A 15,398-nucleotide genomic window follows, 5' to 3' on the forward strand; every position below is an offset into this window, starting at 1 on the left:
CACATTCGGTATAGGGAAAAAAACCATAGGAAAATTAATTCTTTAATTTACAGTCACTTGACTCGTCGGTTTTATATACTATTTATTTTAAAAATTAGACATACCTATTTCAGAAAAAATCAAAATTAAAATAAAATCATCTGCTATTCAGTACTTTTAAATTATACCATAAATACACTCTACAAGTGTCTGATAAACAGATAATATGGTTGTATACATGTAACTTGCATAATATTATATTAAATACGTACGTATGTATGTTGTATAGGTATAAATTATATAATTATATAAATACATGAAAAAAAAAATGTCATGCTTAAAATAAACAAAACCTTAACTCTAATGAATTTGAATAAATAGTAAGTAGAATTGATTAAGCAAATTTGGGGGTATAATCCAGAAGCTTACCATTTCTCAGCTACTATAAAAAACATAATACATCTTTATCAAATACCGAATATATACGAGTATGCGCAACGTTTAATTCATTGAATAAAATCAAACCTTTTCCACATTGCTTAGTGAAAACAAAATATGCATGTTTCATTAATGCTTATAGCTACTGAAACGGATGTGACATGTGAAAATAAACCTATAGTCTTCTGCTAAACCTCTACGAGTACTTAAAAATCTCTAATAAAAAATTCACTCGATTCTGAAGAAGACCCCTTAAATGATCATGTATATCACTTGAATGAATCCGGATTATAGCACACGTATAGGATTAAACACTCATTTAAAAATATATGCACAAAATGTATATGCAACTGCAACACAACCAGCTATGAAAAAGTATCACAGTGTATACTGTATATTGATTAATGCATATTATGAGTGCATACATTCTTATACAGAAAATGAGAAATTTTGAATCTGCATATAAATAAATAAATTTGCATTGTTTCAAAACAGTAGAGAAAAAAAAACATGAAACAAATTTCAATCTTACTGCAGAAGAATAGCTGACAATTTTGTTGATTATTTTGGTAAAAATATAGCGTACCTACATGGTGAGCATATCTGGTATATTTAAAGGAACAGTATACACACATAAATATAATATGAACTACAAGAAGGGATGATGAAGTTATTTGCTAATAAAAATAATTTAAACAACCCCTTTAAAACTTTTATGAAAATACTATTTCCATTTCCTAAATTCATTGCACAAATAATAAAACAGAAGATTTTAATAAAAAAACTACAAACAACGTTAGAATAAGGAACGTTTGACGCAATGCAGCTATATTCAAAGAAAAAATTGGACAACTATTGAATTACTCAAGATCATGGAAACGAAATTCAGTTCAATTTAATTATTTGATAATCATATTATTGACTTCCATATTAATCAAATTATACTTACATTCGTAATTTTATATTAATTATAGTTATATAATATATCATATTGTAATTTTACTATAAATTGTTTTAATGTTAATATTATTCATTACATTTTTTAAAACTATACAATAAAGTACCTACTTATATTGTAATCTAGTGAGCTAAACATTTTTTTATTAACTATTATTAACAAGTTATCTGTTCTTTACTTATAACAATATAAAAAGTTGTAGATTATTTGAAAAATTGATTAGTATAATTTAATTTAATTACAGACCTAGCATATCTCATATTATTTGTGTTATTTCTTATTTATACTATAAGTACTATTAACACTGATTACTTTGCTATCAGAAAGATCAAAACTCAGCTAATCACATAAAACTAATAATTATAAATTATATGATATTATAATACTCAAATAAATATTATTATTATGTTTAGTTTATAATTCAATAAAAATAAAACATAAAAATAATATATAGGATTCTACATCTTTTCATTTTGTTATAAAAATAAATAGACCATGTGTTCGAATAAAACAAAATCTACTACACCATTTTAATTACATATAATTTGTAAAACTAATGAAACTTAATTTTAAAAACAATATTTTATAGCAAAATAAATACTACTATGCTAAATATATACATTTTACACATACTTGATGATAACAGTATACATGCATTAAAGAAGCATATAATATATTATAGCCAATCGTTCAAACTGAATTCATAGTAATGACACTTTATCATTTTGAAAACTTTAGTTTGTCGCATTGCTTTAAAAATATCTATTTACTGAATCCTAGAAACAATTTTAAAGTTTTACGTTCACAATTTACATTTATTTCATCGCTCAAATATGCTCACACCTGGCGTTGTGGAGCTATAGTGTTGAGAGTATCATGACAACAGTACCCTTTTTCGTTATAAAACCCAACTAAAAATGTTATCACATTAGGTTGAAAGTTGGAACGTTACATAGTCTTTATAATATATAAACATAAATCTAGGGTGAATATAAATGTGTATTTAATTGATTAAATACAAAAAATAATAATATTATTGTAGACGATACTGGAGACTAGAGACTTTAACGTTTTTATAGTATAATTTTTATTTACATAATATAGTGCGAGCTATTATAACATATTAACCAATTTTTGAATTCTGAGTAATAACTAATAGGTGTGGAAAATGAAAGCAAAATCTTTTTTAGAATCAATATTGTGTATACAAACTACAATCATGTCGACAGGTAAACCTGAGACATTGAAAGATGCAAACACGAATGGTGCATATATTTTGATGCGTTTATACAAGAGAAAAGTGGATTGAAAGGAGAAACGTATACAAATTGATGAGCGGCTTAAGATATAATATAGATAGGTATAGTAATCAAACGAACGTATAATGGTTGTATAAGATATTATATTAAATGGGAATAAGAAGAAAATAAAATGTAACAGAGTAAAATTTGTGAAGTTATAATTATACTCACGGCGTCTATATACAAGAGGATAAAATAATTATTGAAAGTGCGTATGCACTCCTTTTGAGTGCAGGGACGTAAAAATATGAAAAGTTCTCATACAAGATGTAGACTCGTTTTGGCGAGAAAACAGCAAGAAGGATATGAGCAAACTGCAAAGACACCTACAATTTCCTCCTTAAACGTATAAAAAGTTTCAAGCTATATGGATAACGTAGATTATTGTTCATATTGAATAGAACTACAGGAGCAGGAAATATAACAACCGTCAAATTACATTATATTGAAAAGAATAAAAGAAATGTACATTAAATTATACTAACAAAGTATCTTGGTATACAGACATTAAAAGTAAAATAAGCGAGTAATGTTTTCAGTAGTCAAAGATCTGTTTTAAATAGATTATACACATTATACTATGTGATCAACGACGATAAGTTGTCGTTTTAAAAACTCTAGATAGTATAGTAAACATATTTCATCGGTAAATGAAATTATTTGAAAGATCGAAGTTTGTTCGATATTAATCGAATAGAACAACATTAAATTATATTTTTCCTAAAAGATGTGATTTAAATCATTTTGTAAATTATGATAGTAAAAAGTAGGTATGTATAAGAAAACCTTGACAGAAATTTATCATACATAGTTTATTATTTTTGTATCCAATTTAAATAAACATAAAACATATAATCTAACTTATAACAAATTAAGATTATTTTGAATTTTACTGAGAGTAAATATTATGAATGTGTTAGAAATTTACTCAATTGTATTTATCCATTAAAATGACATTGGTAAACAAATTAATAATTTGTATATTTTAAAATAATACCAATTATACATTACTCGTACATGTAACTATGTTAATATGATACTTAACTTATATATTGGTAGCTTATTTTAGCTAGATTAAACAAAGAGGGTACTATGCAACTAAACGAAAACTTATCGTTATAATTAATAAAATATTTATAAAATTATAAAATAAAAAATATGTCGTATATTTTTTATGATACCTAACTAGTTCTATTCAAAACCAAACGTACAAGTTAAAATGTTTCGACAATAAAAAACTATACTTTAAGAACATACGATTCAGAACTTTACTATTCAAGTTTTATGCATACATTTATACAATACCTACGTGTATAAAATATTATCTTATTATGTTTAAAAATTATCCTTTTTTTTTAAATAAATTGTGTAGCAACGGTTCATTAAATCAACGTTACAGAATTGAAATTAAGTAATTATATGAGATAATTATTTCTGAACTTAAAAACAGATTTTATTTTGTCCAGGGATCTATTAAGTTATAAAATTATATAATTACTTTACTATGCTTGTTACAGAGGCAATAAATTAACAAGAATACGAGTAAATATCGTAAAAAAAAGCAATTTATTCAAATAAAGCTCATAATTTTTTATTATTTAATTTGATATTTTGATTTTTAGTTCAAAGAAAAACGTTTTCTCAGAACTTGCTAATTGTAGTTAATAATCATATTATTTCTCTTTTATTATATTAAATACGAATATTGAAATAATAATTTTTATTTTATACACTGTATTATAATTGTAAAATGTTTAATTTATGATAAAAATATAATATTATAGCTTTACATTAAATATCACTTAAAATTCCCCCCTCCCCAAAAACAAAAATCAATTTTAACAAATACAAATTATATTCTCAATATTAGAAAATAAAATTGTGTACACAACATAGATTCATATTATTACATTGTATTAATATGAAATTTATTTTATAATAATAATATTACGCATAATAATATTTTTATTGTACTTTATGTACGATAATAAGAATTTATATGCAGTATATATATTATGTTAAACTCGAGTCGAAAAAGTCAACGAGCTCGATAAATTAGAAACGAAAAGGTGTTTGAATTGAAATGTTTTGACGCAATATATTCTAAGTTTCAAAAGACTAAGTAAAAATACATATTTATATATAAAATATAAATAATAAAATATAATAGTGTAACAAACACATATGTACATCATAATAATACGGTTTGTATATATTAATGTAGAAGAATATAAAATTTTTATTTGATTGTGTATATGCAGTTCACCAACAAATGAGAAAATGAATGATTGGATGTGTACAAATATGATATAATACAATAAAATATGCAAAACACCACCAGCTATTGTAAAAAGGGACTGTGGTAATAATAAAGTGGGAATGGTGGGCTGCAAGTTTTAAAATACTATTGGAAAACTTTTTCAACGTGTGTAATGTGTATAATATAAGGTATCAAGTACATGTTTAACGATACTAATTAATGCAAAGAGGCGGATTTTGATGAATAAAATTCACACCTTTTTCAAACTACAGCTATTCACGATTGAAGCTATAAAAAACTGGGAATACACGATGTTATTCAACGACGAGAAATTTTATGATGACTTTTAAGAATATTTACACAAATATATTATTAGAGCTTTTTTTTCATGAATTTATGTAATTCTAAAATTTAAAAATCTAAATTGCTTCGCGCGTGGCGATACTATTGTCTAATTAGTCTTGACATACTACTTAGACAATAATAAACTTAATATATACATATACAACATAACTTATTGAAAAAAAAAAAATGAATAAATCGAATACATATTTTTTGACGTTTTCGAAACATTAAAATTCGTGTCCAACTATGTTGAGTACGTGTATAATGGAATGTATTATGTATTATAATGTACAGACAGTGTAATTGCATTTCACTGCGGCAACCAATGCTGCAGCGGGATGACGCTGCTCCGCGGACCTACAGATGGTGTCAAAAAGCGAATATTCCAACAGCGGGGAAACCAGCTCACCAGCAAACGCGGCGTTTGGGTTAATTAAACAAACGTGGGCCAGGAGAGGTCGTCGTCGTGCGGACAGACACGACGGCGGCGACGGGACCAGACGAGCCGCCGCCGATGCGAGTATAAAGGCCGATAGAGTGGAGGGGGAGAGCGCGCGCTCGTTTGAATCGGATGAATATTTTTTTCACATTTTTTTTTTTTTTTTTTTTTATTCCTATATACATATACGTTTTACCCCTACTGTAGGCAAAGCATAGGCTGAACGGGCCGTCAGTAGCAGAAGCAGCGAGTGTCCGGCTAGACTGGCGCGGGCCGCGGGGATTGCAAGCGCGCGCGCACGCACACTGCAGAATATCTGTGCGATTTTAAACTCCTACCCCTCCGTCAACCGTCCCCTCCCCTAACAACACGGATCGCGAGCCTAACAGAGTTCGCCGCCGTCGCTGCTGCACTATATGCCATGCACCCTGCAACCGCCGCCACTGCAGTCGATGACGTCCTGCACTTCACCATGTTCCACCGTCCCGCGTTTCGTCGGTCTGAGCGGCGGCGGCGGTGCAGCGTGCGATGCAATATTCAATATGATATATATTATATACCAATACATGTACACGCATATATAAACTTATCGCGCGAGAGGGTTGAACGGGGCGATAGGCGCCGGGCGGAGTGGTGCTTGGTGAACCAATGATGGCGTTGGGAAGAGAGGACCGTGGTGGTGTCGGCGGTGGTGGTGGTGGTTGCAAGAGAGGAAGTGAAAAGCAATGTGTATGTGTGTGTGTGTGTGTGTGTGCGTGAGGGGGTGAGAGAGCAGAGAGTGACATGGGCGAGCGGTGCTCGTGGCATCGGAAGGAAGTGTAGAGTGGTGTCGTGGCGGCAACGGCGTGTGGATATATCCGTCTAGCCGTATCGACCGCGGAGGCCGTATTTACGGTGCGTGTGTATGCGTACGACGGTGGTGGCTTTGCTGCATTGCGCGTTCGCGTCGCGCCGTTCATTTCCGGGGTGGCCGCTCGGTCGTCGCGGTGAGGCCGGGTGACGTTATATATCAGACGGACGGCAGTGTAATACCGCTGCGCCTATATATCCGTGCCTACCGGCCGCGGGTGGCGTCACCGACCACCCCTATATGTACGCGCAGAGGCCTATACACCGCACCCTCCCCTGCACCGCGTTGCTATTACTCTTCAACAACCCTTCCGCGGAACGTCGGATCAGTCTCGCGCAGACATACGTACGCACCCACCCACGCACGCATTGTCCGGGACACGATCGACACCGCCGCCGCCGCGGCTAGGGGATATCAACCTCACGTGCCTCACTATATATCATTACCATTATTTTTATTTTTAGAAGCCAACAGTTTAGTCCTGTTATTATTATTGAAAAATGTGGTTTTTTTTATTATCATTATTATTTTTTTATTTTTTTTTAATATCCTTGCCAAACCACTGCCGAAGAGACTTGATTTTTTCTTCTATTAGCACCGTTTTCATTTACTTAATTAGTTTTTCTTTTTACATCACAATTTTTTACGAGTCAATTTATTTTTGCTAATTGATTTACATATTCTAAGTGAATTAATTCGTCCGACATCTTACCGGATTCCATTTAATGGGTCTTGATTTTCATAGTGCGCGCAATATATATATATATATAATAAAGTTCATAATAATACATTTTCAAGTATAATATTTCTAATGGTGTACATGAATAAAAATAAATCAGGAATTCTTCGTCGAGAATATCAAGTTCCCGAAAATAATACGAAAAAAAAATAATAAGATGTATTTTTATTTTTATATTTGTATCAAATTAAAATGTGATTTAATTGAATAAATAATTATTTTAAAATTACAAAAATTAAAACGTAACTATGTAGTTTTATACCTATAAAAATAATAATTTTTAAGCATGTGTGATTTCAAGTATAAAACTACAAAATGTATAATTGAAAATTAAAATAAACGTTCTCATAATTTGATTAAATATTGTTACATGTATAACGCATTAACGTTTATGTTCAAAGTAATTAAAAATACAAATGTTATCGAAATGAGCATCATTTAAAAAATGTAACCACTTTTTTTTATTTTGCGTTTCATCGTAAATCTCAACTTTTTTGTTAAAAGTTCAATTCAACACTTGAATAAATAGAAATATGCATATGATAAAAATGTATTCTTATATTGCCCAGAACCAATATTTGATAAAATATATTATGTACCACAGATATTCTACTTGTAAATTTCTGACGAACTCTCGATTTGTTACTACGTCCATCAGAATTGTATTCAGGCACGTAGCCACGGGGGGCGAGAGGGGGCGTCGCCCTCCTAAACCCAGTCAATGCCCCTCTAAAAATATTAAAAATATTAGAAAGACATTGTTTTTACATATTATGCCTCCCCAAAAAAGTTAACTTTGCCCCACCTGAAAATTTGGTCTGGATATGGGCTTGATTATATTAAACTATTTAAAAACAATTTGAATCATTAAAATCTAAAAAAAAAAATTATGCATCACATTTAACCTACAACCACGAAAAATTTTAGATAGCAGATCTACAATAATTATCAACTTTGTTCTTAACATGATGGAGATGCCTATCAAAACTAATCAAAATGCTATTAAATAACTTAAACTTAATTCATAAATATTTAATTTGAATCTTCACGAACTTTGTCAAATACTACTATCAGAAATAACTGTTATAGATAATATAATACTTCTGAATAAATAGTTAATTACACCAACCATGACACACAGTGTCTAACTTTCGGGAACTTCTAGACAGTAATACTACTATATTTCCACACTGTTAAATATTTAGTCTAAGCGATTACCCACCACCAAATTTTCTCTGTAAGTAAGTAATCACATCCTAAACCATCGTTTCAAAATGCAAACAATTCCTAACTCAGAACTAAATACTTTAAATTATCCAATCCCAAATTCCATAACTATATATTATATATAAATTAACAAATACTTATACAGAATATTTTCAAAAATAATGACTGAAGTTAATCATTCTTTTATCGTTATAACTGATATAAGATTAAAAGACTTTACATTATTAAATAAAAATCTAGATATCAGAAAATAGAATGATGTCAACTTCAAAAATTAGTATTATTTGTATAAATTATAGTATCAAATAAATGCCCTTAAAATTATATATCGTATAAGTATATTTTATATTTTAAATGTATTAATTATATTCCAGTATATTTCGTTGCCGTACAAAATGCATTCGTATTAAATTTAGTTGCCTAATGTTAACATTTAGCACAGCACGTGTGAATAAATAATATTTTTGATTTTCTGATTAAGTGTACAGATGTATAAATGTTATTTCTTATACATCGGCTTTAAATGCCTGTCACGCCCAACGTTGCTTTTTTGATATTTTAATAGCAGTATTTTTTTAAATTATTTATTTATTTATTTATTTTTTTTTTTTTTGAACGACCCAAATTGAATTTCCATTATATTCTGGACCAAAAGTCTACAACTCATTAAGTTTCAATAGTGTGAACCAAAAGTAACGAACAAGTTTTGTACTGTTATACTAAATCAACAACTATTCACTAAAATTCTAATTTCTAATAATTGATAACGTGGACGAAAAAAAAAATTTATGTGAGTATTTGTCAATTATTTAAAAAAGTCATAAGTCGATTTTATATTAACTTATAGAAACATAAACCTGAAACCAGCTCTACGATGAACTTCATTCATTAAAAAAAAAATAGATACTAGAATGAGTAGTGTCAGAGAACATGCGTGACAAGTATTTCTATTTTCACATTAAAAGTTAATATATATATATATATATATTATTAATGTTATGGGGTAAAGTAACTATTAAAACTTTGTCTATCTCTGATACAGTGTATCAGTGACAGATTAATATCAAATGGGGGAATTAAGAGAACTTAATTATACCAAGAACAATTTAACGTATACAACGTATATATTTAAATAAAACAATAATATTATTCATTTATCTAGGACCTCGTACAAGAAACAAGCGACGAAAATAGACCAATTCGACACCTACACATGTAAACGGCCAAAAGATTATCATTAAAAAAAATTGTTAAGTAATCAAAAATAATTAAACCTATTTAGTGGAACTTTATGATAATGTAGAACGAATTTAAGGTGACACATTTGTCTGGTATATATTATATTATAATAGTAAAATACAAATACTTCAATAATTGTGTGAAATATACATATTATATAATTATATTATTAAAAAACCAAATGTATTAAAAATAATATGTATTAAAATGACTAAAATATATCCATTATGTTAGTTTTTATAAATCCGTTGCAATAAAAGTATAATATAGATGCAATATAACAGAGCGTGTATAAACACCGTTACACAAAAAAAAAAAAATCAAATATGTTTATCCAAATTTAATGACATAATCGCATATTTTATATTTCATTGATGCTAAGCCGAACTTCAAAACGATATGCTATTTATTCAAAAGTAATATCAAAATAATAATTTGAAATTGAGCTACACAATGGAAAAGTTATTAGTACATTAAAATGCACTCAAATTATTCTTATGCGTATAACTTATCCGATTTCAGTTACTATGGGATTTTCATCCCTTTCTACCTATACATACTACCATTTTAAAACGGGCTTAGTCCCAAGATAATATTTAATAAAACAATTCCATTGACTGTATATGAATTAAACCTCATCGGACGTGCTTTACCTTTCCTTGTTGTTTTGGGTTCCCTTACATACAGAATAATACTTGGGTCGAATAGAAAATGTATTACATAATGTGCATGGTGGCAATAGAAGAGCGAAGGGTGAAATGGTTAGGTTGCCATACAGAATGCTATAGTCCTATTTTACATATCTTTTACATTATTTCCGCAATGAATTTCATTTAACGAAACCAAAAATATATTGACACGACGTATATACAAAAACTAAAATAATACGATTCGACAGAATAAACAAAAAAATATATAAGTAAAGGAACAGTTGAAGATTTATATTTATAATTATATAGTTAAATAATTACTAAGTGAGATGAGAGTAGTTTACATATCTTTAAGAATTATTATATATTTTATGTATATAAAACAAGGTATACGTATTATAGATTAAACTTTAAAAGGTGAAACGTTAGTTCAAAAGGCAATCATAAGTCAGATACTTTCTATATTATAGATAACCCCTGACAGATTAATAGGAGTTGCAAATACAACAAAAATTCTATGTTATATCAATAATCAAAACTATATTATAACATTAATAGCTATAATGTATACCGTATACTTTCTGAACAATTGAGTAAGAAACATGGTATTTAAAAATATTTTATGCCTACTTATAAAAATATTATAATTAAATACATAACTATTAAAAACTACTATTATTTTATGAATAATAAATTAAGTGTAATAGTTAAAACTTATAAATATATTTATTTTTTACATGTACATAAATTTAAACGCAAAACGTTAACGAATTGTTAAGTTTAAATAAAATAAAAGTTTTCATAAAACTGTTTTTGAAATTAAAAAACAACAGTCATGATAAAACTAACGAATACTCAACAAAATGTGTGCAAATAACGCTGTGCCAAAGTAGGTACTGCAAATGTATGTACCTACCTATTATGTGTATAATTTAAATAAATGTGTGTGTTGTGCGCACGCGTGAATGTGTGGGTAGACCAAAAGAAATCGAAAAGATCGGGATTTACGTTATAATATACGACATGATGATGCACGATCAATCCAATATACGTTGCACGTCAATGTTGGAAATAATAAATGCACAAAATGTTTATAAAACCACAAGAATTCGAAACAACACGATTTACTTACATATCCGGTCGGTAGGGTGCGTTTCATATTTCACGGAATAAATTCAATTTGAAACTAGTATTCGCGTTCGTACTATTTATCTATTCGTTTTTATCTGTTGCGGGACGTGACATCAATTCGAAGCGCATATACGTAATAAGATATTGGTTATGTTCAAATCGTTGGCAGTGAAGAAATGACAGTATTACATCCCTGTTGACTACGGTGTGTGTGCACTTATATATACATATAGGTAGTGCGTAAAATACGGAAAAAAACATGAGACTTATTCTTGCGTAGTGAATACAAATGACGAAAATATTTTGTCAGGAAAAAAAAAATATTCCACTTACTGAAATCGATGAGAAGTCTGCCGTATCCTTGCCTTTGGTATGGAGGTAACGTTAATATACAGCTCACGTTGAAATTCAAAAACGAATTTTTTTCCTGTAAAGAAAAAATAAGAACACTTTTTTAAATATTGTTATCCATACTATTTAATACTATTAAACTAAGTGTCTAAATACATTCATAGGAATGTTATTGAAGCATATTTAGGGAAAAGGGGAAAATCATCAATATATTTACTAACATCTCATAGATATTTTTTGTGATGTAAAATAATAATAACCCTAAAGTATTAATATTAATATGATTTTCTTCTAAATTTAAAATCTAAAAGAATAACATCTACAATGTGCAAATAGTTTGGAAAAAAGTACCTACTACTTCCAAACAAGTAAAAACATTGAAGACTTTTTATTAAAGAAAAAAAGGAATTTTTCCTTATTTTAAAATGAAAATATGTAATAATTACCCATGTCAGAATAGTACACATGCATTTAACCAACTCCATTTTTATCACCAAAAACTTAGTCCCAATAAATAACACATGCAAGGAAAACCTTAAGATCAATCAAATTATGATCAAATTCACAAAATACACTAAACCACGAAAAAATTGTATTTTGACTCAAATATGCACTAACCAAACCCAATATATTCATTTTTCCAAAAGTATGAAGTTAGGTTACCAGTTGTAAATATTGATGTTTTATTTTTTTTTATCTTAATTTAAAAGTAGGATGATATATATAGCTGTATAAGCCTCAACTGATAATAATAAAATAATATAATAAATGCAGTATGCACACAAAATCAAAAACGGTAGAAGGGATAGAAATTGATATGATAAATTATAACCAACCACTGTAGATATAATTGAATATAGTATATATTACTATATTTTTACATTATTTACTTTTTAAATTGTATTGTAAAATATAATTTTAAACAATTTACAAGTTTTTCACTTAAGCTGTATAATGTATGGTAATATAATGGTATTATTATATACTCAAATAGAATTTAATCCTTAAACGACATGGTCGGATGGCTGCTTTTCGCAAAATACAATCAATGATCTAAATCACCGTAACATTATAATACATGAACGATATTTTAATGCATGTAGGACATAAGGTGATACACGCCGTTTTATGTCTTAAAATAAATAATAATCTGCACGCGATTTCTAAAAAAATATATTCAATTTTTTAAAGTTACAATGAACCGAACTCTATTTTTATTTTAAAATTTTCTAAGAACCGAACAAAAGAAATAGGAGAGATTATAATTTTAAAGATCGTTGAGCCCAAACGATTGTGGATTTATGATAACAAAATAGAATTTGTAGATCGTTGCGAAACAGTACAGTTCGCGAATATCGTAAATATGCCATCATAATAACATCAATACCCATTTGTGGTAGTACAATAATTATAGAATTTGAAATATTCAATTGAAAATATTCTAAACGATTACGAACAAATATATTTACTGGTTCATAAAAGTTAAAAATAATTATAATACAATTTCTTTGTGATGTGGTCATTAGTTTTAATTTAGTTAGGTAAAAAACAAAAGTTACCAAATATTTACCTACCACACTAAATTTAAATAAAGTTAAATAAGTAAATTTTAACTACTTATATGTTGATTTTTTTGACGAAATAAGGCTAAAACTAAATTTACTTATAATATCTACTTTATACTTATACTATCCAAGACCTATTAAATGGCTATAATACGCGTAGATGGGCTTTTAAATTCAACAGTGCAGGAGTAAACAAATAAAGAAAACTCATTAAAGATAAATTTTACCTAAGACGCCAATACAAATAATTACTACACTTGGTTATAAAATATTTTTCAAATACACTATAATATAATATATATCTAGTAGTTATTTCAGTTTTATAAATTATTTAATGAAATTCTTCACCATAAGTAAGTTCATATATAATAATGTAAGAGTAACTATATAATATTATACTGCACGTTTAATTTAAACAGACACACAACCATACTAAATATTTAATAAAAAAAAATAATAGTTCTTTTTAATAATAAGGTTAGGTTAGGTTAATTAAATAACTTAATGGTGTTAACAAAAAATTTTTTTTTATAAATACAAATGTAAACTATCACTATAAATATAATATTTGTATGTACAATTATATAGTTTGAAAAATTAAAACATTCAAATTCATTATAGTAGTATTAACTCACGTTAAGACAAATAACTACTCTGAAAAAACCTAATCGGTTATTTATTATTTATTATTCAGTGATTTCTGTAAATTTTATTTCACGCAATAACGTAAAAAGATTTTGAATGGTTCTATATTTAACACAAACACTATAGCTACAATTATTATACCATCGGATACCACTCAGGCTTTCACAGACGCTATATTATCATTATTCACGCCTTTGTAATCACTCATTAAATAAAACTCGAAAATACCTACGAGTTTCAAAAGTCAATGGTATATATTTAGAGAAATTTTTATTCAAAGAGATTGTTTAAATTAAGATATAATAAAATATAGGTATCTAGAGGAAATTCCAATTTTAAAATTCACCTTAAATTTGAATATTGAATAGGAAATATTTGTTTTTATAGTAATAACCTTTTATATATTTTATTTAATCGTCTATTACAATAGCCATGATATAAAAACACGTTAAGTTTTTATACATTACAATAATACGTTACGTAGACTCATGAACAAATACAAATCAAGAAAAGTTATTTGTTTATGCAAACGAATGCCAAATGAATGTTAATTTTAGAAACTTAATTTATTTCATCTAATTTTAAGTTCGACTAATATTTTAGCTTTTACATTACTCGATACTCAGTTATGATAAATGCAAATATATTCATATGCAATTCAAATATTTGACTTTCATTAAATATCTATTATGATTATTAATTATAGTCCTCCTACACGTAACAATAATGTATCCGAGATAGATATTAAGATATAGCATACGAGTAGTTAAGGGTAGACTTATTGACTATTATAATATAATTAATTATTTAATATTAAACAAAAAAAAATATTATTAGCGTATGTACATAGAATCGCACAACTTAAATTAGATCATTTTAACATCTTTAAATAGTATTTATTGCATAGAATACATTACGAATGCACTAAATATAAATTATAACATTTTAACATCTCTCATATCTATCTAGTATAAGTATAGTGTCCTAGTAGTTCATATTTTTTTATCGCTTATAATAACTACGTAGCATTTTTAAATATACCTATTCTATGAAATATTGCATTAATTATTAGTGTATCATAAATGAACTATAAGCGTATCACTGTTTTAGGTTTATAAGAGTATAGACGCGTACATTCACAATGTGATAATTAAATTAAAAGCCATAGTTACTTCAAAAACAAGTGAATAATAAATAAAATACAAATAAAACAATATATTCACTGGAATATTTTACTTTAAATAGATTATATTGGTCACAGAGGGTTGAATAATGAGTTTC

General features: G+C 27.8%; 1 protein-coding gene across 1 annotated transcript in view; it reads right to left on the bottom strand.

The window, feature by feature from the left end:
* The window catches only part of LOC114123832 (histone acetyltransferase KAT7), a 73,322-nt gene that overhangs the window by 26,657 nt on the left and 31,267 nt on the right, over positions 1-15,398 (bottom strand). The window contains exon 8 of the mRNA XM_050199746.1: positions 11,890-11,983. Coding sequence (XP_050055703.1) covers positions 11,890-11,983 — 94 coding nt within the window. The remainder of the gene's footprint in view (positions 1-11,889; positions 11,984-15,398) is intronic.

The sequence above is a fragment of the Aphis gossypii genome, chromosome 2 (genome assembly GCF_020184175.1).
Source record: "Aphis gossypii isolate Hap1 chromosome 2, ASM2018417v2, whole genome shotgun sequence".
NCBI lineage: Eukaryota > Metazoa > Arthropoda > Insecta > Hemiptera > Aphididae > Aphis > Aphis gossypii.